Below are 26,870 nucleotides of genomic sequence, written 5' to 3' on the forward strand. Positions count from 1 at the left end.
CCACGTTTAACTTCCAGCTTCAGTACAGAGCTGGAAAGTTAAATTCTGATGCAGACGGTCTTTCAAGACGACCACATGGAGAACTGCTCAATGACACCGTTTCACAAAAAGAGCAGGAACGTATACAGCGGTTCACTGAAACACATCTGTCTGGTCAAGGAGTCACTCTTGGCCCAGACGTGGTCCCAGCTATCTGTGAGAGGCACCTCATTGGCTGTAGCCCAAGTGAAAACAAAGAGATGGATTGTGCTTTCACCCTGGTAGACTCTTTGGCCATGTCTGTATCTGCTATACCAGATGAGTTTGTGAATGAAGATCAGTGTGGTGGGTTACCAGTTATTCCCCATATGCCAGTAGAGCAGCTAAGGGCAGAACAACGAGCTGACCCGTGTTTGAGGGAAATTATAGCTCAACTCGAGACTGGGGACAAGGTTCCACCCACCGTTAGAAAGCAACTGCCCGATATTCCCTTACTAATCAGGGAATTCAGTCGCCTTGAGCTACACAATCAAATACTGTACCGAACACGACAAGATGGAGGTTGTGTAACCTAGCAACTTGTTCTTCCAGAGCAGTTTCGAGACACAGTCCTCCATAGCCTCCATGATGATATGGGCCACTTAGGGATTGAACGCACTCTCGACCTGGTGAGAACAAGGTTTTACTGGCCAAGGATGGCTGCAGATGTTGAGAAAAAGGTTAAAACCTGTGATCGCTGTGTTCTGAGAAAATCCCTTCCTGAAAAAGCTGCTCCTTTGGTCACCATAAAGTCCACCAGACCTCTTGAGCTTGTTTGTATGGACTTTTTGTCCATTGAGCCTGATAGGAGCAATATTAAGGACGTCCTCGTACTTACAGACCACTTTACTAAGTATGCCATTGCCGTCCCAACTCCCAATCAGAAAGCTCAAACAGTTGCCAAGTGCCTGTGGGATAATTTCATTGTCCATTACGGCATTCCTGAACGTTTGCATAGTGACCAAGGGCCTGACTTTGAGTCACACATCATCAAAGAACTATGCAACATCCTGGGTGTTCACAAGATTCGTACTACGCCCTACTATCCTAGGGGAAACCCTGTAGAGCGTTTTAATAGGACGCTGTTGAGCATGCTTGGCACATTGGGAAAACAAGGACAAATCACAGTGGCATAGCTTTGTGAAACCATTGGTTCATGCGTACAATTGTACAAAGAACGACGTTACAGGGTACTCACCTTATGAATTAATGTATGGCCGTAAACCCAGATTGCCCATTGACCTGGCTTTTGGTCTTCCCCTCAGAGACGACGGCTACAAGTCACATTCGCAATATGTGCAAAGTTTGAAGTCATGTCTGGAAGAGAGTTACAGGATTGCTGACAAGAATAAGACCAGATTTGACTTGCGTGTAACCGCTTCTAAATTGGAAGAAGGAGACAGAGTTTTAGTGCGTGCTGTACGCCTAAGAGGGAAACATAAGCTTGCTGATAAGTGGGAGTCAGATGTTTATGTGGTGGTAAAGCAGGCGGGAGATCTCCCAGTTTACACAATAAAACCTGAGAACAGAGACGCTCCTTGGCGAACTGTCCATCGAGATCTCCTACTCCCTTGTGGTTTTGTCACACCCACTAAGGAGAAGCCTGTTATGACAAACTCCACACGCAAGCCTGTAACACGGCAATCAGCTAAACAGTATGATGAGACTGAACCTTCTGAGACAGAGGAGGATACCGTTTGGTTTCGTGAGAGGCGTCCCAGAGAAACCATTCGATTCACCACATTGTACGAGATTCCAAAATCATCCCCTGACACCGATGATGGTGAGGCAGCACAGATAAATTTAACTGAAGACTGCTTAGCTGTTAATGATACGGTAGTCAGAGAAGACTTGTCTCGTGGAAATGCAGAAATCATTTTGGAGGATACTGCCTTGGATGCCGTGAGTGAAAAACGCTCAGCTGCTGATGTACCTGGAAGTGGAAATGACTTAGCAGACACATCCACCTTTCAGGGAGATGTTCTTCTAAGCAGAGAAGACTCTGACAGTGAGCCTGAGGCCTTTAACAAAGAAGATTCACAACAGAGCGTGGAAGGTGATAAAACGGACACTCTTCGACGTTCAGTGAGGAATAGAGGTCCGCCAGAAAGACTGCAGTACACCCAGTTGGGTAATCCACTGATATCTATTGTGCAATCCTTATTCCAAGGCTTGAGCTTAGCTTTTACTGATGCTTTGCAAGAGAGTAAGGAGGTTGGAACTTACCAGGAGCCACTCTCTCAAGTGGTGAGGTCACAGCCATCTCCCATGCAAAGGGACTTGCATGAATTTAGGAGGGGAGAGTGTAGCCCAGTGGCAAACAGATGGAATTAGAGACTGTTTATTGTAATTATTATTAAAGGTGTTTTATTTTGTTCAGTTAAAAGCACTCATGATTGGAGAGAGACTCTAAAGAAAAAATCCAAATTATTTTGTATGGAATTGCATTATTTGTGTTATTTATTTATTTATTTTGTTTCTCAAAGGTTATTTTTTGACCTGGATACAAATGCAGTCCAACCAATGGGATTGTTTGTCCCGCCTTGTTTATCATGTTTGGTTGCGCTGCTAAGGCTGCTTAGACCACACGCGCCATAGCAGTACCTGTGGGGAAAACGTGGTAGCTGTTGAAACAGCGAAGCTGTTGGTGTCTGCTTGATTAGCCGCCAGATTTGGATAGCCGAAGCTAGTTTTATGAATACGAAGTGCTTTGCACTGGTGAGTAACGAAACTGTTATAGCCGCTGATCGGCATCCTGAAATGTTAATGGGGTTCGCTTCAAAAAACAAACGCTAATGGTGACGGTACTATGCAAGTAGCTAGCGAGTGTGCTAAACGCTCACTCCCGTTGTTAAGCGTTAGTTGAGAACTTATTAGCTGTTGTTAGGTTAAGGAAAAAACAGTATGTCTATCTGTTGTATTGAAATGTTTTATTGTGTTACTTTTATTCATCACTGTTGTTACTTGACCGTGAGCAGAGTATATTGAGTTTGCTGCTTTTAATGAGCAGTGTGAATTGCTTTAATGATTGGTGATAGCTACATTGCCATGTAATGAAAACGTTTAGAATTTGATTAGTTGTACAACATTAGAAATTGAAACACATTTTGTTCATGATTTATACTTTAAACAGAAGTGTTAAGTGTGAACCATGTTCATTTGAAGTAATTCTGACCTCACTCTTAGGTCAAGTTGTTTGAGTTGGAGAAAGGAGCCGAGACTCCTCGGAGAACATTGGATTACAGACTTTGTGGAAATCCGCAGAAGAGGAATAATTTTCCATTGCAATGGATGGCGAGCCACAGCCCATTTGGAATTGAATCTTGAAGTCTGGTTGCCTGAACTGTGGTAGGACAGGACAGTGCAAACCATACATCGATCGTGGACTGAACTCACACCAATAACTCACCAGATCACCAAACAGGCCTGATCTGGATCCTATTGACACTTTAAAAGACCCGGGTCTAACATTCTTTTCTTTTTTATTTTGGGTATCTGTGCGCGCACACACAATTTTGGTTGTTATTGTAAAGGCAATACAGTGCACAAATTTCAAATACAGTTGAACTATTGCTTCATCATTTGCAGTTGTGTTTTCATTGTGGTTACCCATCCTCTGGGCTCCTGTCGTTCCTGAAATCTTCTGATTTGCCCATTGTTTATATATTTTGTTACATACTGGTTACATTAGGTATTTCTGTTATTAGCTGATGGGTGTAGCCCCCAGTGTGGTCTTCTGTACCCATCTGAAGTACAGATCTCCTTCAAGGCCAGACATGTTGTACTTTCAGGGATGCTCTTCTGCCTAGCCTGTTTCTAATGAGTGGTTATTTAAGTTAATCATGTCTACATGCCTAAATACTTTGAGTTGCTGCTGATGTTAAAGGCTGATTAGATATTTGGATTACTGTAACAAGCATTGGAACAAGCATATCTAATAAAGTGGTTGCTAAATGTATGTAGCGTGACTTTTCTGGCCCACACAGTAGTTGGTGTTCAGGTCTCAGATTATATATATTTGACTTGTCCGTTTTCTGATGCATAGAATTTAATGGGTATTATTTAGCTTTTCTCAATTTCAGCAATTTTGTAAAGTGTCAAAAAATCCTTCACATTTTTGCAGAAATCTCTCAAAGTCACTAAGGGTTTAAGACAAAGAAACAACTAAACATTTCAATGACTAATTCTTTAAAGAGTGGTGAAAGGGTTTGATTCTTTCATCACAGAGTTGAAGTGATTGACTCACTATTCGTGTTTTGATAAATGTGAAAAGGGTATTTTGAATCTTTCAGTGTCTTTTGCACAGCTGATTCTGCGTTATGAAAAATGTCTGAAGTGTTGTGAGAACTGCATTAAGAGAGACTTTTCTGCTGCATCAAACCAGCTGAGGAAAAACTGACTCAAATGTTACAGCCAATCACATGGCATTATCTCAAAACACTTAGGCACACAGACATGATCAAGATGAGCTGCTGAAACTCAAGCCAAGTATCAGAATTAGGAAGAAAGGTGACTCAGTGTGGCATGGTTGTTGATGCCAGATGGGCTGGTCAGAACTGCTGATCTACTGGAATTTTCCTACACAATTATCTCTTACGTTTACAATGAACGGTCAGAAAAGAGAAAACAAAAAGCCTTGTTGATAGCGGAGGTTAAAGGAGAAGACTACTTTGAGCTGATAGGAAGGTCACAGCAACTCAAATAATGATTCATTACAACGAAGGTATGCAGAACACTCACAACACACTGGAACTTGATGCAGATGAGCTGCAGCACCAGAACACCATACAGGATGCCACTCCTGTCAGCTAAGGTCAGAAAACCGAGGCTACATTTCAAACTAGATCTCAGAAGACTGGAAAAATGCTGTACTGGAAAAAAAGCATGAAGGGGTGAAGGAAGCATGTTGTATAAAGCACTTTGAGTGCTCCAGTAAAATAGAAAGTGCTTTCTTTACTTTTTCATACATATTTGATTTGACTAAAAAAAAAACAAACAACCAAAAAACGTCATGCTGGACAATATTAAGGAGAGAAAAGTCTGACTGACAAAAGTAGTAACTGTTTTAATTGGCTGTCGAATTCAGATGAGCTATGCATCAGTGACGAAGTGACAAAATATTATTAGTGAAGCATGTGTAGAAACAATAGCAGTGTAGGTTCTCAGTTATCCAGCTCATAGTAATCTAAGGAGATTCGAAGGAAAACTGATGGGACTTCTTTAAGTTTCTTGAAGATGCTTCACCTCTCACCCGACAAGCTTTTTCAGCTCTAAGACCAAATGGCAGAGAGTCCCTGCAATAGCAGTGGTTACAAATCCAATGAGCAATGCAAAGGTGATTTCTGGCTTGTTATATTTGGTCAAACTAGGGTTCACAAAATAACCAAGCACAGATTTCTGTGTTCATTTTCCTCTATTTCTCCTGTCAGTGTCTGCAAATTGCTAAATAAGTAATGAGATACCTCATTTGTTTAATTACGGTGAACAGTTTCAGAAAACTTGGAATTAAAAAAAAAGGAAAATTTCACTGTGTTATCTCTTAATAAAAACATTTAATAGTGGACAGTTAAATATAGTTTATGACTACTAGAAATACTAAAATATGGCTCATGTGCAGAATCGAACTTCCAAATTTGTCTTAAACTTGTCTTAAGTGATCAAAAGTTTCATTGTGACCCTTTTGTTAAAAGTTCTCCTAATTAAAGAAGACTTCGCTGCATTGAAACAGATATTGGACTCATAGACTGATCTTCTCTTTTTACTTTTAAAGACAGGGATTAAGCCTCTCTAAATACTGGCTGTTTCTTTAGCTTCACAATGATCTACTGCTCTAAAACCGTGGAACAATTATTCAATACCTGCTGTATAAATTTAAATGCTATATCAAAATATTTGATGTTTTGATGTGAGCTTGACCAACGATGCAAAATGATAACAGGTGATAAACATCAGCTATAACTTGCCACAGAAAAACCCCCTGTTTGGGGTCGTCTATCTTTGTGCAAAATCGGAACATTTTTTGTCTTGCTTCGCTTCCTCTCTAATGACAATCATGCCTGTGTGAGAGCACAGGTGCGCAGATAAACATGCCCCTGCATATCTAATGATAGCATTTATGACCTCTATGGCATTAGCGACTGAACAGACAAAAGGCAGTCAGGCTTGAAGTGGTGCAACAGTTACCGTTAGTACATTATGAGTGAGAACTGGTGGCAAACAGCCAGATGCTGAGTGCAAAGCTAGACAACTGAATGCACTTCAGCTCTGAGCATTTGTTGAAAAATAAAGCAGATTCACAGAAAACTGATGGTGGCATCAGTCAGATACTTTGAAATGGTTATAAAACGTTGATTCCGGTTACTTAATGTGGATATTTATTTTTTGCTTTAAGTATGTCTTGCTGCTCGTAAACATGACCCTGCCCACATTACAATAAAGTAAAGCAAGAGTGGACGAAATCTTAGTTTTAAAAATGAGTAAAAATAATGTCTTTTCACCAGATTAAATACTAGTTATACAATAATATTATTGATATAGTCATTCTGAAAATAAAAGTACAGCATATGGTGAGTTGTGTTGAGATAAAATGAGATAAAGATAAAATCTCTCATATTCACTGGTCCTTTAAATGTAACCGGTCGTCTTTGGCGTTTATTTATTTGGTATTTTCATATCTGCAGTATAATAGTTATTTTCTTTGAGATATATAATACCTTGCTCTTTTATTTAATGCCTTTAGTTTTTAGGATAATACTGAATGTGGAAGTACTGTCCATCTACCCTGATAGATGTCTGCAGCTATTCCACGCAGACTTTTTCCTACTTTTGCCAAAGTTTGTATGTAACTTTAACAACGATTCAAAAGTTGTGAGTCTTTGTCTCTTGTGAAACAGGGTTTCCACTACTGTAAATAAAATAGTGAGCCAGAAAGAGGGCTAACACAGACAACATGAAGTCCATTTTTTATTTTTTTTTCTAACTGCAGTTTGAAAGTATACAACTGAACATCATGATTTGATTTCTGTTATGAGACTCATAAATAAAATTACAAAAAAATTTCACTACAAAAAAACAAACAAAAACAATCTACTGTTAGTAGGATGTAAAAAAACAAAACAAAAAATCGTTATATTTTCACTATCAAAGGCACAACATTGACTTTATCGACAACATGGAGAAGAAAACCTGCAGCATAATTCTTTTATTTTTCCTTTTTATTTTTTTCACACTCCATCAGAGAACACTGAAATGTTACAAAGAGATGTGTCTGATTCTACATGGAAAGAAACGAAAAAGAACAACTTCTATATCAACAGACAGTGGCTATAGATTGGTGGCACAGCTCAACAGGAAACGTACTGCCACAGAAAGAAATAGCACGTTGTCGCTGGAAAAGACAAAGGACCTTTGCAAAGCTCTAATGCCAATTTTCTCCAAAAAAAAAAAAAAAAAAAAAAAATTATATACCTGACAACAATAAGAGACCAAAATAAAGAAAATAAAAAATAATAATTGGGCACCTTCTAAGATTAGGCTAAGATTAGGTGCTGAGGTAGACAAAAACTATAACCATTCAAATCATAATAAAAACACTATTTTCTTAATATAGAGCAACTTGACTGGCACTTGTGCTGTCACAACAATGGAGGAAAGAAGTAGCACAGACAAGCCAGGGAAAGACAGAGAGAGAAAAGCTTTGTTACATAAAAAGCTTTGTTATGCTTGGTCCGACAGGGCAATTGGTCCTCAGTGCTAATATAAAAAAATACAATGTCTTGGTGCTTTGTTACTCAAACAAGTTTAGTCTAGACCTCGATGACACATGCATTGCAACACTGCATGAAATGGCTACTTTGTTCTAGAAACACCACACCCAAACACAGAGTGCCAGGTCCAGGGATGCCATGATTCCTCTCTGACGAATTGAACATCCCCTCTTAAATGCTTTTTTGTAGCAAAGAAAAAGTACTTAAAAAACAAACAAAACTGAAGCAACAGAAGGGTAATACCCCGGTGCTAACCTACCCAAATGGAGGTTTCTTTATCTTTTTTTTTTTACATTTTTTCCAGAACAATAAAATGTTCTGCTCAGCAAACCTGTTGCTGACAAAAAGAGAAAATTAGAATTAGAGAAGCAGACTCGGGGCCTCGTTTGCTCGCAAGAAAACAGAAAAATAAATCACAAAGCAGATCTCGTCCCCAAAAGTCTCTAATAGTTTCACGACTGCAGCACAAATTTCAGTAAATTTTCCCCATGTTTTGTTTTGTGTTGCTAAATAAATGCTTCTGGGAGCCAATCATAGAGCAGAGCCAAAGAACAGAAGCGAATGCACAATCCTAGTTGCTATTTCAATAGCATTAAGGGTTTATTGCAGTCCTTGAAAAAAAACAAGAAAAGAAGAGGCACTGCTCTATTCAGGATTAAAAAGGAAAAAAAGAAAGAAAATCAGGTCATTTTAGAGCGTCATGACATCCCTAGGGCGCTGGAGACACCATTTTTATTTTCTTCTGAAAATACAGAAACTAAGCAGATATAGATGGATATTTTTGTTGAACAATTTCCATTTTTAGGCACAAAGATAGTACAGAAACATCGGAGAAACACTGAGGGAAGAACTATATCAATGCCAATGTATATATATATTTTTCCCACAGAAAAAAAGTGGCATAGAATATCATTTATTTTGTATCTGATCTGTTTAGTGCATTTTTCCACTAATACACACCCACACGCACACACACAGTTACACACTCTTTCATGCACTCTTTCACCTGCACAAGAAAGTAGAAAACATTCAGAGGACGATGATAGGAATAATGTGACTGAACAGGTCTTGCATTGTGGTGTTCAGACTGAACCGTGACTGGGTATATTATAGTGGGTGGATATTATGCGAGGGTGAAAAAAAGCTCCCTCAAATCACAGTGTTAGAGAATAAAATGGCAAGACACCACGGGACATGCCATCCCTTCTTTTTTCTTTTTTTTTCAAGTACAAAAACAAAACAAAAAAACATGTCGACAGTCAAGTTTGATTGAAAAATCATGAATGACAAGTACTAATTGGTCGGTTTGGCCGCGTCCCCCTGCCGCCCCGCATATTATCATCTTTTTTTTTCTTCTTTTTTTTTTCTCTCTTAACTTTGTCACATACACACACACACACACACACTCGTAAAATTTGTGGCGGATAGATTTAGTCCTTCACCTACAATGCAATTGACATCCAGAAAGCAACACTTATTATTACAATATGTTCACACACATGTTTTTTTGTTCAACAATATCAAAGAGGAGCAAGGCAAATAAAATGATTCACACCCAAAAAGAGAAAAAAAAAACAGGTTAAAAAAAAAAAAAAGAAATACAAATATTTGTGCCCTGCTATAACCCTCCACAAATGGAAAAAGGACTGACACTGAATACAAAAATATCACAATTTTTATATATCAAATTGCCTCTATTGGCTCTTGTTCAGGAATACACTCATTTCTCAAGAGAGCTTGTCTGCTGAGAGAATCTCTATTTTTAACCTTTTGTTTTATGTGTGGTTTTTTCTCCCTCCTTTTTTGATTACCACTTCCAGTTCCAATTGTCCAACGCACTCTGCATCACTGCAAAAATGACCTGTCCTGGGTGGTTCAGCGTTTTTTTAGACGAACTTTCTGGTTTTTTTTTTTTTTTTTTTCACATTACAAAACTACAATTCTATTCACATATGTTCAAGTTTAGATTCTTGTTTTTAAACCCTCTTAAAAGCAATAGTACTTCCTCTTATTTGCTGTATCCCTCATCACTTAAGGCTTCAAAATTGCTTTTTTCCCCCTCCATTCTCTCTGCTCTTCTGTGGTTGGAGGTGCAGGTTTGGGGGGACTATAAGAGAAGAATAAACATCATTTGGCATTTCTCATCCTATCAGCCTCTACTTTGTTATCTCTCATCCTTTTATATACATTTTGCTTAAAAAAACAGACAATCATAAATCAACTTAAAAAAAAAAAAAGCATGAGATGAAACAATGCAAAACACAAATGCAAAAAATGTGCTTTTACCAAGAAAAAAACAAGAAAAAGAAAAAAAAAAAACCAACACGACAACTTAGAGGTAGCTTTTATAACAAATGACCAAACCTTCCAGCTCTTTAACAAGCAGGGTTAATAATACCAAGTTTGGTAACGAGTAATGCACAAAGAAATACGCAACATAAGAAAAAAACAAACAAATCTCTTCGCCGTGGCACTTATTTTTTTTTTCCGTGTACGCATTGCTTCAATCATGTTCGCAATGCACCTTTCCAACACACGCTAACTAACAAATAAAAACAAAAGAAGAACTCCCCCAAAAAACAACAAAACAAAACGAATGAAACAAAAGGGAAAATTAAAATACACAAAAGGAACATGAGGTCACAAAAACGAGGTAATTCAAGTACAATGTGTTGAGATCAAACTCAAGGTAAATCATAAGAAAAAAACAAAACCCACAACAACAAAACAAGACGAGAGAGAGAGAGACGAAGTGCAGGGACAAAAACCACAGAGAAAGAGTTGATTTATTCTGTCATCTTACTGGTCGCCCCCTAAGCTGCTGGGCTGTGTCTCGTCCAATCAGTGATCTCCCCCTTCTTGGATATGTGATCAACCAGATACAACGCTGTGACGTGCAGTGATATTCATCAAAACTCCCAAGGTTCAACCATAATACCTGACTGCGTATACCGTAAAGGTCTAATGCTGCATTTCAAAGGTGTAAGAAAAGACTTTGCCGACTTGTAGTCAGAGAAAATGTTGGAGCAGGAGTTTCTCAGGTTATGTGTTTTTTCCCCCCCCCAAGAGAACCAAGGTCAGTGTTACAGCTTAGCATGAAATATCACGCCTGCTTTACAGCTGTTACCCTTTTCCCTATGCTGTGTTGTAAACAGGTATCCAACACACATCCTTTTAGCTATATCTTTGCCAAAAGCCTCAGTGGTAATTCAAATCAGTGCAACTACATTTGGGAATATGCATCATCTGAATACAATATCTGTAACATAACGCAGGACCTGCCAGTACTCAAGTGGTGCACATTCCAAAATAAACCTCACTTCCACACAATGACCTGGGGCTCGTGGATGAAAAGGTGCGTAGCCCAGCAAGTCTTGCCTGCTGGAACGTAAGCATGCATGCTGTTAATGTTGGATGGAGAAAGTCTTCCAGTGTGACCCACTGGAAACTAATCATAACCTGGGAATTACTGACTGAAAGGCAGCATTAACCTGCTACAGTATGTATGCTTACATGGTAGTAGAAGCCGGGCTTACAAGCGTTCACATTCATGTCACTATGCCATATAACAGTCTTCAAACTGCCACACCACCTATGACAAACATTAAGGTGTGCAGCTAAGGCATCCTCAACATTTACAACTAGCAGGTAAAGTCACAGGACTCTCACAGACAGCAACCTTTTCCCAAGTCACTTTCCGCTGCTTGGATTTCAAATCACTCCGGTGAACTGACAGATCTCTTGCAGTTGAAGTGTTTGCGTGTCAGTCAGTTTATGTACTTTCTTGTTAGTGTGGGAAAAATGATAGTCATCTGGTTAAACGTACATGGATACAAGCAGTCCAGTTATCTATTGCTCAATAAGTGAATAGGCAGGGTTTAATGTGAAATATTGTAGCGAGTTATGAGCGGATGAAAAAAAAAGTATATACCTTGCTGACGTCAAACAGAGTCTGTTGTCGTAGTTTGTTTTACTTGTGCAATTAAGCCGTAATAAACTACGATGCAGAGCAAAAAAGATAAAAAATAAAAATATATATATATGTATGTATATATATGATGAAAAAGTAACACAAGTTAGCCTGTGGCTCTCTGGGGAGAACCGTGAGTGGCCAGTTGTGACTCAACCTTCTCCAGCCCTCATCTGAAAGAGATGCAGAACGAGGAAGACTACTGAGAACACTTTCGACACTTCCGACAAAGAGCAGCGCTAGCATTTTCCCCACTCACAACCAAATGGGTGCTTGGTTTGCAGCATTAAATTAATGCTTCTACTCGTCCAGTTCAACTGTTTTCATCTACTGCATAAGCCTACCGGCTCTGCTGCTGATTCTCAGGGGCTATCTCACTGCCACCATTGGGATCTGAAGGTTTTTCAGACATGGACAGGATAACGGGCAGATTTCTGTGAAAACTGCTCATGCATAAAACAAAAAAGGTGACAAAACCTATACATCCTCTACTGGAAAAGGAGAAGGTTGCGTGTATGTCCCCCCCAAAGCTGTTCATTTACTCCACAGTATTAGTTTCTTCAGGATGCATACATGTTAAAAAACATGTCTCTGTCTTCTTCTGAGATATTTTTTTATGTAGTTCGTAACCAGAAAGATGTAGGTTTGCAGTGATACTTTGAGCATGAAAGCACAAAGTACCACTGCAGAACAAACCCCCCCCAAAAAGTTTTCCATTTTTTGAGCAAAACAAGACCTCAAAACGCAGTGAAGGCTCCCGACAGCATGGATGTAGAGGTTCAGATAGCCCTTGAGAATCTGCTTTCTCAACTCAGCAGCATCCAAGAAGTCACTTCCTTGCAGCTTGCTCACTTTATGGCGCTGCATGAAATGACCTGAAACAATAACACAGTTGCAGATGTAGTGAATGACCCGGTGAATCCGAACAATGGTGGAGAATTGATCTCCGTGTCCAAGACTTCCTCTTCTTAGCACGTTTGCCCCACCATCACCACCCTTTCCCCCCACCCCGCCCTCATCGCTTGCCTTTGCATGAAAACAAAAAACAGAAAACAAACCCTCTTGCTTTCCAGTCACTTCTCGTTGACATTCCTCGATCGTCAACACTCATGCCTCCTATCCGCTTTGTTACATTCCCCTTACCTCTCAACCCATCCCCTACCCTCTTCATTCACTTTCCTAGACTCAGACATAGCAGAGGTACAGGTAGGTCTTCTCTATACGCCAGTCTGGGGGGATGTCTTCGGGCTTGTGGCCTTTCATGTGCTTCTGCATGGCTGACAGGCTGGGGCAGTACTCCAGGCAGATGGTGCATTGGTAGGGCGAGGCGCCATTGTGGGTGCGCAGGTGCTTGATCATGGCCGAGTAGTCCCTGGATCGCTGGTGGCACAGCTTGCACTCGAATGGCTTCTCACCTAAAGATGAAGACAACAGTGTTAGCCTAAGTGTGACGTTAAACAGCAAATAAAGGAATTCAGTACTGAAATCCATTAGAGGGATGGAAAAACTGTACTAGTCTGTAAGATGTTACTGATAAGTGCATGACTTCTGCTTCTTTGCCTTAAAACTTATTAACTTTATTTAATGCAATGAGAAAAATCCTTGCTGTTCAAAATGCAGTAAAAAATGTGTGTATTTCTACAGCCAACGATTTTAAATTACATTTGAGTTATATATATATGTATATATATTTTTTTTTTCTAACATAAGTCAGATAAACACACAAACAGCAAATGGACCAACAGGTTAGCAACTGTCTGAGCTGCTTCTGAGGATTCAGCTACTGTTCTGTGTCTTCAATCACCAAGGCCGCAGCAGTCAAAGGTATACTAGGTTATTTTGAATATCTGGATGTCAGAAAAATCTTACAGATTTTCAAGTTAAACATTGCCTCAAAAGAGGAGCTAAGGTGAAGGTGGTTCATCCCTGTCAGTTAGGTTTCACTACATGGTCTGTTTTGACCTTGTGTTGCCATCTTTATGTCTTTGGACAACAGCCAGACCCAAGATGTAATCAACCCAAATCTACCGACAGTTTAAACATGGTGTCTTTTGCACCAAAGAAGTAAAAGTTGTGGGAGAGAAAAAAAATCCCATCACCACTAAGAGATTTTTTTCTCTGTGTGGCTCACAAGAAACATTGACGCTATTATGATAATTGAACGATGCATCTAAAAAGTGACAAGTCAAAACCCAGAGGTGAAATCCCAAATGTCTTCCAGGCGACACTGTGCACCAGTAAAAGATAATGGTAACTCTTTAAAGTCATTCTCAACAGCCTTCGATAATTGATACAAATCAGAAGTGAGAGGAGAATAAAAAGCTCCAAGTACATTAGTGCAGTTTTCTCACCTCTGAGAAATAAATAGAATACCCGTCAGGTCCAGTCAAAGTATCCCCTCACAGCAGCAGCGCACATGATGATTTGTTTACTAATTATTCTTACTTTAAAGGGATAGAACTGTTTCCATGTCATTATTTTATTAAAATACCCCTGTGTAAAGAGATTTTTGAAGGATCAAGGTTTTAGTTACATCAGGCTGTGCAACAGAAGAAAAAGAAAAGGAGATGTTCTGCTATTAAAACTAATATACATGCCAGCAGTTTTAAAGTACATGCAGAGGATAATTTAACATATACTTTATTTGTTATTACTTGTAAAAACTGTAAAATTCAAAATTCAGCTCTTAGTACTTATTAGAGTGAGTAGCGGTAGAAATATGCTCAAAATGACCCAAATTAGAGAATACAAGAGTTATAAGAGACTCTCTAAATCATATCACCTGTTTACCTGTGATAAGAACCAGTCAGTACAATCAGAAGAAGAAAGAAATTCCAGGCGTATTTACTTTTATAGAATATGATCTAATCAACTAATCTACAGCACATTACAAGAAAATACAGCTGACGACACCGAGAACTCCTGCAAGTGTCATAAATCATAGTGCAACACTGCTTTCTTGCTGTGGGGGCTGCTATATTCCAGAGGCACATTTCAATTCAGCAACAGCGGCCAGCCTAAATGTGCTAATGATTTGAGTGATGGCACGGAATAATCCACCAGCGCTCAAGCCGGCAGACGCAAATTAGACATGTAAATGCTGACCTTTACCAATGGCATTTGAAATGAGCTGTCGGAAGTGATCTGGCCCAGCGCTCGCTGTCACCTTTCAGCTAGATCTTTGCGCATGTGTGCTGCGAAACGTCCGACTTTGTGCCTCTGCTGCCCAGCCCGTCTGCTCCTTTGAATCCCCGGTTAACCTTGACCTCCACAGGGCCCGGGTTACGCTTCCATTGAGCCAATAAGCATAAATACAGTGTTGCAGGCCCCGCGCTTCTTTGTAGCAGTGTGGACACCTGCATGATGTTGATATTGATAACCAGACTGTAAACAGGGTCGCTTCAAATAACCAGCTAATAATGAATTGCAAATAGGGCCCAGGTATTGATCCGCCATTGGCATTTGGAATGTGTGGAGAGGACGGGTCGGGGAGGGGTTGGGTTGCCAATGTCGATGATTCATCAAGCAGCTCCCTTTTGTGCGAGGTGGCCTTTGACTGTGAGCTTGTCACTTGCTCTTGTTATCTGCTGTTGCTCTCCAGCTTAACGCAAAGCCCCCCTCCCCAACACAAAAGGCGAAAGGGTGGATGGGGGGGGAAGCCAATTATTGGACAGGCTGCCTTGATAGTGTGGCTTAACAGCTGGTTTATTGAATGGGAGATGGGAGGGTGCTGCTATGTGTGTGTTTGAGAAAAAGGGATGGTGAGGAAGCATAAACCTTTGGCTGTGTGCCATCCTGGTGAGCACTTGTGGTATCCTCGCTCACTCTGCTACGTAGCACGCACTCATTCTCCAGGGCACCTAGCTTATCACTGTGTCAACATCTTTATGGGGCTCTAAATATACTAAGATCAATACAAAGTCTTCTGAGACATTCATCTACTGTATCTCAGCAACAAAGATATTCATCTGGTTTGGTCTGCGCCTTGCAACTTGGATTTTCTAGAAGAGAGTCCCTTAACAGGCTCCCCCATCATGCACCATATGTTTTAGAACACCTCATTACTGCAGTTTATGCTCTTTCTGCAAGTGAGGTGAGAAGAACTTACAGTAAAAGTACAGTAAAAGACTCAAAAGCAAGTGTAAAACACTAGTCTGGCCTTTTTCACATAGCTGCTATCACCTGCAAAATTAATTTGTTAACATATTGTATCTGAAATGATCTGGCATCCATTTTTGTCCTGCCCAAGTTTGGGGGTCACTGGGCCTCTACAGACACCAAAACATTTGTTAACTGAGTATATATGAAAAATGTTGAACAGGAAGTTCTACAGTTTTTTGCTCTGAAACAAAAAGCTAAAGTTGTTGTGATGCTACACTGTGTTGCACACGATAGATTTTCATTTTCTACCGCAAACAACACAGAATCAAGTGAGAATAAATAGTTCCGAATGCTTTGATTGTTATCCATTATCGCTAAAGCCTTTACTTATTTTGGTCACAGTACCTGTGTGCACACGGTAGTGGGTTTCCAGCTGGTGCTTGAGGCTGAACTTCTTCCCACACCCGTTACATTCATAGGGCTTCTCTCCGGTGTGGATGCGCTTGTGGCCCTTCAGCGTGCTCTCATCTCGGAAGCAGCTCCCACAGAACTCACACTCAAATGGGTGGTCCCCGGCTAAAATGTGGAAAGAAAAAATAGGACACATTCACACAAACTGCTGATGACATTGTATCATAAAAAGGCTAAAGACTGCACTGGTTGAGCTCGTGAAAAGATAGCTCGAAGGGTTAATGACAACTCAGTGCAAATGACAGCACCAAGAAGCTTAGGTTTTGTCTTTATTTACATGTACAATTCAAGTGTTACTCTAGTAATTGTGACAAAGAAGAACGTCAAATGTCTGAAAATAGCTTCCACCTTCAAAAAAAATTAGAAAGCTACTGTGAAGGAAGCCGCATTGCAAAATGTTTTACTTTATCTGATTATTTTGTCGGGGTTGTGCACAATGCAAGAGCAGCATGCAGTATCTTCCAATGCGTAGCTACATAAAGCCTTTAATAACAGCAGACAAGTATAACCCATCTGTTGTCTTTGTCTACAAATCACCTGCGCTGTTGTTTTGCTTTGTCCAAACCCTTAAATAATTGTAGCCTGTCATGTCACACCAGCCTCGAGATGTATTATTGACCATGCAGACCCAGTGTCACAATGCACTAATGGATCACCTAACTAATGTGCAAACCTAGGATAAAGAAGTGAGTTTGTCATCACAGAATCTATTATCCTTGGATATATATGTGTTTAAGCAGACCCAAATTCAGGCATTTGTCTTTAACTGGTCTAGTCGTAGAGTCCAAATTACTCTGCATCCTCGATCACTGCCATGTAGCCGGTCCTAAAACACAATATTTGTATTTTAGACAGTGTGTCATCATCACGGTTAAATGACAATGCCTAAAAATGTAAATGAAGATAAATGTACCATGTCTTGACATTCACTGGCAGCATGTTGACTGGCTTATATTAGCCTCCTTACGCCCCGTCTCCACCCTTCCTTAATTTTTCCTTAGATAGCATCATATTTCCTTCCTGAGACATCGCAGTTATTGTAGGCATCAGACTGCTGGCGGTTGTATAGCATGCATGCTTTCAGAAATGAAAATGATAACATTCTCCCCCTCATGCTGCCACTGCACAGGTCCCCACAGGGCTGCTGTAATGCATATTCAGATGTCAGTGATCAGGGATATTATGATTTGCAGGAGCCTCTCACCAGCAGTCCAAAGACTAATTGTATTTCCGTGTTTGATGAGGGGCTGCTTCTTGCGTCATTTGCTTCCCCCCAGTGTTACACTCTCCATCCAAGTAATGTTGTGGATATTTATTAATGTATTTCACTCTACCGCTGCAGGTTTAAGTCACCATCAGTGACCTATGCCTTTCATTATCTGCCTGTCCAAGTAGCAACGTGCCAGAGAATAAATTGCATTTCTCGTTATGTGCTGCTACCACTGCCCCGCTGTTAAGAGACTATTTCACTTCCATCCTGCATATTTTATTTGAGATTTTATGTATGCACATAGAGTATGCACACATGTAACTGGTTTATTTAGAAGGAGAGACAAAGAAAGGATGGGAAAGGAATGTAAACTGGATACTCTTTAAATGTTGATCACGTGTCGGCTATGTTATACTTTTGGGGAGGGAAATGTTTTCAAAGCCTTCTGATGCTGGATGCATTCCCATTAAAGGGAATGCTGGGGATTGGAGGGGGTAAAGGGGGAGGGATAAAACTGAGACAGGGATGGAGCAGGGGATGTGGGTGTATATGGTGGCAGTGGTGGGGGCTGTGCAAAAATCAATAAAAGTGACAGTCTTTATTTGTCTGCATGAAGTTATCAGTGGCTCCCGCTGTAAGACATTATGCTCTTTCTAGCGTTTCAACCACAGCAGAGATCACAATCCATCACAGAGCTCGGTGGGCTTGCACGATGCTGCAAGAATAATAATTGAGCTCAGATTCACCTGCCTTTAATTAAGGCCTCCGATCAAACCAGCAAGTGGGATGCTAATACTCGAAGAATGTCTGTGGAGGGCTATTTACGTTTAGATGCGTGTTTCTGTGCTAACGTGTGCTGTTGGCAAACATCAAAAATCTTCCATCAGTAGGAAAGAACTTGATTCATTTGATAATATAATAAAGGATTTCTGCACAATACAGATTTCTACACAATATGTATTCTGTATGTTTGTGATGGTGAGTTAGTGCTATTTAAATTAAATTGGAAAACACAATAAAGAGTTTTGGAGAGTGTCCATGATCTCTCTTATAGCTTTGTAAATGATCTGAAGCTTAGATTTGGTTTATAAATCACTTCAATTTAACCCATTTACACTGACTTTATCTCAAGTTACTGTAGACATTTATGCAAATCTTACAAGAAATAACAGCAATAAACAAAAAGCAAGAAGAAAACAACCTCAAAATCATATTTGACAACAATGCAAAACAAAAAAAATAGTTTTCCTATACCCAAACACACAAATCAATGCTACAGTTACTGCGCTAAAGTAAGGGTGCCTCTGTTAGTCTGTGCTGGCTACAACTGCTTTAGCTATATATAATGAATAGACAACAAATATATAATATTCAGGCTTAGAGACCCAGTGTAAATCTAATTAAGGAGCTTCTGGTATCAGCAGAAGCTAAAAAATAACCGTGGTATAACATACAGAGGGGGTTCGGTCTCACTCAAGCACCCTGTTGCTGGATGCTCATCACGCATGTTATCTCCCATTGCCACTCGGGGACGCCAAAGTGCAAAGTTGCACTGCAGAGTTTTATATAAGTCGGACACAATTCTGTAATCACATTGTGAGAATGTAAAGGAGCAGACAAGGCTTCATTTTGTCAGGATATATTCTCATGGGAGGCGGAGAATAATAGGAACACGTCCTCCGTCCATCCCAAATCTGCTACTATTACTTCCCCCATCTCTCCATCCTTCCATTCTTGCTTTCCTCTTTATTTTCTCTCCATTTCTCCATCCCTCTGTGGCGTGACCACATGGCAGGGACGCGACAGATGAGGACCCGGCAAAGTGAGGTGGAACCACAGCATGGTGACTGAACCCAAGGGTGCCCCCGAGCATCACCACCTGCGTCTCCTGACCCCTCCTCATCACCTCCTTTGACACCCCAAAGGACTGCTGAGGGTTCCTGTGCCCATGGGCACACGGTGCGTGTTCATTATATACGGTAAGAGGCTGTAAATCACCAGGCTCCATCACTGCCAGGACCAGAAACTGCCTCATTCTCTCTCTCTCTAAATTCAATTCAGCCCTCTCTCGCTCTCTCTCTCTTTCTGGCTGTAGCACTATCAAATACAGCTGCGAACACAAAACACCCCGCCACAGCAGACAGCAAATTGGCCCAGCGTTAAAAAAAAAAAAAAAAGGGAAAAAAAAAAACAGACACTTACACACAGACAGTGCACAACAACAGAATATTAATGAAGGTCTGGTCTGTAAAGAGAGAGTGTGTATGTCTGTGTGCATGTGGTGCCGGGGAAGAAAAATAACACAGCTGCTATGACTGCCACTTTTTATGAGCCAACATTGTGCATTTGTGCGTGAGTGCTCGAACCTATACTGTACTACATGCGCGAAATAAAGACAAAAATAAATTTAACAGATAGGCAACATCGCAGTAAGAATGTGCAATAGGATGTTAAGGGGAGGTAATGAAACCGCAGGTGGATGGAAGAAAATGAAAACACAGTGATGGAGGCGAAAGAGAGATGGCAAGATTAAGATGCTGAAATAAACACCATTAAATCAGGTTGTTTTTTTTTTCCTGCTTCCTCGTCCTAAACGGTGATCCAGTGTCAAAGCCCGCACCAGCAAGGCTGCGTTCAAAAGATAAAGCTGCAGACAGGTAAAATGAAGCACGCGTAATGAATGTCCATAAAAGTGCTTTTGCTGCTTTCTGCTGTCAGCTGATACAACCGAATAGTGAGTCAACCAATAACCAAGCAATATCTAGAATGCTTTGTATGGAAGATGAGCTGCCATTGTCTGTCCATAAAAATTAAGGTTGAATACCAGGAATTGAGGTTTTGGTATTTACTGGGGATTTTTTGTCAAAACTGAGCCGTGCTTCTGGGAAAATACCTGCCAGGAACCAGTGCATCCATGATACATTTGTGTGCTGGAAACAACTGCGTGCACTGGAACAAAGACACCTCATCCAAACCTCATTTACCACACAACTGTCACACCTAAACGCCAAAGTCTGCCACTGAAAAGCCATTATTACGGTAATATAATATGGATCAGCGTTTCTCCTGCAGTGTTTTGTTTTCAGTTACTTTCCATGTTTCAGTGTCTGCCTTAAGTCCAGATGAGAGGAAATACAATTTTTCCAGGTCTGAATGAAGCGGAAGGCTAAATCTGTAAGAACAGCACACCCTCCGAAAACAACAAAAACAGATCAACCATCACTAAATCAGAATAAGAGAACAGACAAGAAGAATGAATTAATTTTGTGATTTAACTTGGCATATAACTAACTGCTTTTCCCAAAATTAGAAAAACAAAGAGAAAAAAATGGCGGCATGTGAAAGGTTTTTCTCCTCCCTTTGCAAAGCAGGTTTTGTCAACAGGGACACTGTTGTGCTGCTTTAATATATAATGCAAGTGTAATATAATATAATATAATACTTACATGAAAATATACAATGATGTCACAATTATTATAATATATGCTTTTTTAGATTTAAATTTTGGAGTTTACATGAAACAAAAATTCATTTTGGTTTTTTATTTTAAAGCACAGTTTTTTAAGGAATCATTTTTAAATCGAGAGAAAACCTATAGAGCTGAACCTTCATTCAAAAAGTAATTTACACATATCTCAGATCTTAAATTTAAATGTGTTCAGTGATGAGTCTTTATTAATCCAGACAAAATATGACACCAAATGGAAACATCTCTTAGTCACTACTTCCATTTATCAAAGTAATTAGTTAGCAATTACTAAGCACTGTTAGCTTTTGCAATATGGATAAACTGTCTTTGATAGCGTATGCCATTAATCAGCATTAATGACAACGGTTTTGATGTTTTTAGGACCAGAACTAAAACTATAGAAGGAAGAGCCAATGGTTCCCATTTTATCTGCTTTTTGGCGCTTGCATAAAGTTAACTTGAAGTAAATAAATAAAACAAATGCACATTACTGCAGAAACTTTGGTTGGTTTAAAGATTTCCTTTCCAATACATGGCAGCTTTCTTTATGCAATTTGCTTTTAATCACTCAAATGTCTTGAGCTGAGCTGTCTTACAGAATCCAGACGAGAAAAGATCCTAGCTGATAAGAACATACAGACGGACATAATTTATTTACATTTACAGACTTACATTACTGCAGCTTTGCCTCTAGGGCTACATTCAGACAGGCTTAACGTCTAATTTATCTTTACAGATACACCCCTTTGCAAGGTCACTTAATCTATATTTCTTTTTGAATGGAATATTCTCCTAGAAAATACATGCACAAAACAAGCGAGGATGGCACTTTAGTTAAGGTGTAGATCTAATGTTTGATACAAGTGAAAATAAGTTAATTAGGGCGTTATTAATTGAATCGTTTCCACATCTTAACCCAACCAACCCTTTTATGGGTTCTGCATGTTTGATGCATCCGATAAAACTTGAAAACACAACATTGATACATTAAGGAACAAATAACAAAATATAAAGAAAAGAATTAGACAAAAATCCGAACTTGAACTTTGCTAGGTGAGAGTGCACGTGTCTCTGCATCACATGAAGGTAAAGTTATAAGGCTGATTCTCTAAGGTGGATACGCTGTCTAGCTGTCTGTTTTTAAGCACTATTTTTGCCTCGTTACCAAGCAAAGTGTGAATGAGATTATTAACATCAAAGTGTAAATGCAGAGGAACACCATGCCTCTACTTTTTTTTTTTGGAGGGTAAATTAGACCTATTTCTGGCGCCTATGATGGCTGTGCGAGTTGCTGACTTTATAATCCCCTGACAAAAGGCTCTGCATCATATTTAAACGATTGCTTTCATGGCTGGCTCATTGTGATTTAACACACGCCCACAGTGGGATGAGGTTCAAAGTGGCAGGAGGCTGCAAAGTCTCATCTGCAGCTCCACTGACGAGCTGAGGTGACATTTGCGTCGCCCGGGTGGGCAGGTGGATCAGAGACGCTGCATGTGTCCCCTCCAATGTCTGGTAGATAGAACAGATGTGTGCACCGCTACTGTACAGGCGGCTCAAGCAGCCACGTCCGCCTCCCCCCCCTCCCTCCTCCGCCACCTCAACCCCCCCCGGCTTCTGCCACCATCACACACTAATGGTGTATTCGCCTGACTTGTAAATAGGGCCGACTGCTCTCATCTCACTGCCTTTCGTTTCAAATATTTATCCCTGAGCCGGTGAGCTAAATCGGCTCTGACAGTGAGACTGTTATTTAAGGTCGCAGACAGGCGGCTGGCTAAGAGACAGAGAGAGAGAGGGGGAAGGAAAAAAGCGTCCATCCCCTTGCCAGTGAAATGGGATTCATTTCCATGTGTTCATATTCTGTCATGGCTACGGCTTTTTTCTCTTTACTCTGAATAGCCGCATCCGTCAGGCTACCTCTGCTCCCTCGCAAAAATGTATTAGTATCCTGGCCTCATCTCAGTAGAGAGCCAACACCGTGAGTATTACAAGTTGACAAAAAGGGGGGGAAAAAAAACAAACAAACAAACCAAAAAACCCAACAACAGCAACAACAAGAAAAAAATAGTTGCTGTAAATACGCTTTTTGTGACTGCTGCAGAATTCATTTTGTGTTGACCTGAATTAATACTGTTTATTCAGATGAGCAAAAACAACAGCGTAACAGGAAAGTGGTAACATAATTCACTCAAATTTGCTACAAACAAAACATGAATTCTTTATTTGTATACCTATATTTGTCGATGGCAACCCTACGCTGGCTGTGCTGTACTAGCCACTAGGGCTGGGCCATATTATACCGTTCACGGTAATACCGGTATAATGTTAGGCAACGATAGGAAAATGAAATATCGCGATAGAATGGGAGTAAAACGCGCATGCGCAGTGCCTTTGTTTTCATACGCACATGGCCGATTGTTGAGTGAAACAAATGAACCAGAATTGGTTTGTAAAAATGGTGCAACTTCAGTGATGTGGAACTGGTTTGGTGTTTGTCTGTCAGATACACGACAAAGCACATTTTTTTGCAGAACATGCAAGCGGCCGTCGTTATTGTCGTATTTGTCGGACTAAAATGCTCTTAAATCTGGGAGTAATCTGGGTCCTAAACGCCGTAAACCTTCAGGTCAAACAACACTGCAGCATCACTGAGAGTTTAAAAACTGTCTAAATTCTTTCATCTTTAATAAAACGATCAGCATTGCTGCTTTACCAGGTGTAACTATGAAGTTTAACTTCCAGGCATCCATGAAAACAAAATTTATTACATTTAACGGAGTTAGAAGTTAGCAGGAAGCTAGCGGAAGTTAGCTCGCTAGTTTCGCTAGTTACCCAAGCATGATATAGCATGTTCTGACTGAGAGATTTCTGAATAAATTCAAACGTACAGCTCTGCTATCACTTCCAACATAAATGAAGACGGGAAACTAAACAGCAGTGACGTTTGTAGGGTTACTGAAGTTGGGCTAGCTGGTATATAATGATGTGCTACGTGATCGCTAGCGACACAGCTATGTTAGCATAACATAAACAGTGAAGCTGGAGGACGAACACTAACACTTTTCCACTTATAAAAGTTAACGTGCCTGATAGTTAGAGACAAATGCAATCGCATGGCAGGATGCTGTAAACGGACCAAACTTCAGTCAGGAGAACAACTGAGATAATCCATAACAACTGAGATAATCCATCCACAATACGAGGTTAGTCATTAATATACTGCAACAACATGGGAATAGAGCAGCTGCCAGAGAATTCAACATTAATGAATCAATGGTACAGAAGTGGAGGAAGCAAGAAGAATGAGTTTAATAAAGTTTGATTTATCTGACTGCCTTGTTTCGCTTAATGTGCCTTATAATCCCGTGCACCTTATGGTCCGAAAAATACGTACTGCACACTGCAGTTTAATGTTGCAAAGCACCTCTTTTTAACTTCAGTGGATATTATACATGGTTATGCTCAGGATATGTCAGCCCATTTCTACTGGAAATGCCTTTTGGTTAAACTTTCAGCAAGGAATTTGTATTCGCACTGTTAAATTTTTATATAGCTTTAATGTACATAAAAACCAGCTTCTTGTTTAAGTGAAAATAAATGGAAGGTTGTCTTTTTGCACTAGTAATGTTGTGGAGTTGTATTTTGTCTTGCATCAATTATATCGTCAGTTATATCGTTATCGCAAATTTTCAAATATATATCGTGATAAATATTTTTGGCCATATCGCCCTGCTCTACTAGCCACCCTATCCCTACGTGTTGTTTGAGAATGAATTATATTTTATTTTATGCTAAAAATGAACTCAGATGACCTGAATTATGGGACACTGCTGGACATTATACTAGCCTCCATTAAACACACACAAAAATTAAGAATATGTACCGTTTAGGTAGAGCATCAGCTGGAATAATAATAAATGTAGATTTTATGGAACCACAGGGACTGCACGTCTGTGGTCTAGTAGGTGTGGGCATGCACGATAAATAAAACGGAAATCTGGCATCAGTATGAGCTGGGTGGAAAATGTATTCTGCCATTATTAATTCCTACTAATCATTTCTCCAATAGTCAATACTTTGGTGATTACTAAGGCTTCCACCTGAAAGTCCTTTATCTACATACACGTGCTCTGCTCCTGGCTAACTGATAAGAGAACTGGATATCTGATAGGGAGTGATACTGTCACTACCATTCATATGGGTCTATGTACCTTTTCATTCAGGCATCCTATATGTGATGAAGGTCCTTTGTTGTATGACGAGCTTAAATATGTGTAAGTTGTATGAGAGTTCATGTATGTATCGTATTTGTTGCCCTAAAGAAAAGGAAATAAAGGCAGTGGCATCACTTCTTTTACTCTCTTTTATCACACCCAGTTGTCCTGGACAGTGAAAGTTAAAACTCCCATCCTAAAGTAAACACACAGCAGCTTTTGGACTTGAAGAAACCTTAAAAAGTAAAAAATACAGACTGTGCACATGAGTTAGCGTGTCATTCATGGAAACTACTTAGAAGTTAAAGATATCAACTACTTGTTAGTGCGCAATGCCATCCATTTTATTAGAAGGATTTGAGTTGTTTTTGTTAAATACGCTAAGGAAATGAATCAAAAGGCTAAGCTGTATAAGTGCACTGATTTAACAAAACAAATGGCTGCAGTTGTCAGGTCTTCGTGTTTCATCTACTATATACTCAAAGTTTTGGAAGGTGACTGTTACTCAGCTAGGAATTACAGGGACTAGTTCTGGATGTGCTTCCTTAGCATTAGGAAGGAGGTGGTTCAGACATCTAATTATGATGAATCCTACTTTTGGAGGTATTTTGAATTAAAATCAAAGCAGACTCTAGGATACAGAAAAAAAGAGCAAAGGGATTACCTTTCCGACCTGGTGTGGGTACATGCGGGTCGCCCAAGATCAAACAGAGAATGTATTATGGACTACTGCACTTAATTTGTTACAGCATTCGCATATTCCAGACCAAGAGAAAAGGCTGGATATGAATAGACAGATAACGCCCCATGGAACACCTCGGTGAAATGATATCGCCGCCTTATCACCACAGGCGGCTTTCACTGACCTGTGTGTGAGCGTAGGTGACGCTTGAGTGCAGTATGGCTGGGGAAAGTCCGGTTGCATTCGCTGCAAATGTAGCTGCGAACTCCGGCATGGACTTCCATGTGCTGCTGCAATGCTGTCTGGGTCTGGAAGCGCTTCCCACAAAGCAGGCAAAAGATGGCCATGTCCGAGCCTGCGGAGCAAAAAACACCGCAAGTTAATTCGAGGCAAACATTATTTATTAAAAGTCATCCGACCTCACGTTTCTTGACTTGTCGCATGTCTTTTTGTGTATCCATTCTTTTGCAATTAAAGGGATGAATATGACCTTATAGGTGCTTGTGTTAAAAAAAAAAAAAACTTAGATCCAAGTTGTGCAGTGGTTATTTCAGGAAGAATAAAGCACTGTCACTACGGAGCTATTCAGTAGCACTTCAATGTAGATCCAGAGTGACAGCCAAAGCCAGCTTTTCTCAAACCAATCACACACGGCTGTGTATCCTTACAGTGATTAAAATACAGGATAACAACACAGGTATGATGTCGAGAACTTTAGCACATCAAATTTGAATGAAGAAAAAGAAAAGAACCCAGGAAAACAAAAAACTTTTTCACAAGTGCATGTAAAAAAATACTGTATTTATAGGATTAAAGTTGCATGCAGCATTCATGTTTTAGGGTGGGTGTGTAGAAAGATAAAGATCTCCTATGCAATACTTCAATCGAATCTTGACTCCAGCGAGCACTGTGCATTTTTCTCCAGCAGAGATAAAGAGCCCACAAACACAGCAGAACACACGCACA

General features: G+C 40.0%; 1 protein-coding gene across 1 annotated transcript in view; it reads right to left on the reverse strand.

Annotated features, from left to right (window-relative positions):
• Positions 1-6,968: 6,968 nt before the first annotated feature.
• The window catches only part of zbtb16a (zinc finger and BTB domain containing 16a), a 147,607-nt gene continuing 127,705 nt past the window's right edge, over positions 6,969-26,870 (reverse strand). Inside the window, exons 5-7 of the mRNA XM_085470925.1 lie at positions 26,089-26,259; positions 16,261-16,431; positions 6,969-13,169 (exon numbers count right to left, since the gene is read on the reverse strand). Coding sequence (XP_085327051.1) covers positions 12,940-13,169; positions 16,261-16,431; positions 26,089-26,259 — 572 coding nt within the window. The 3' untranslated portion in view covers positions 6,969-12,939. The remainder of the gene's footprint in view (positions 13,170-16,260; positions 16,432-26,088; positions 26,260-26,870) is intronic.

Source organism: Copadichromis virginalis, linkage group LG10 (assembly GCF_057382275.1).
Source record: "Copadichromis virginalis isolate Kocher_CV1m ecotype Utaka linkage group LG10, C_Virginalis_male_GT1.1, whole genome shotgun sequence".
Lineage (NCBI taxonomy): Eukaryota > Metazoa > Chordata > Actinopteri > Cichliformes > Cichlidae > Copadichromis > Copadichromis virginalis.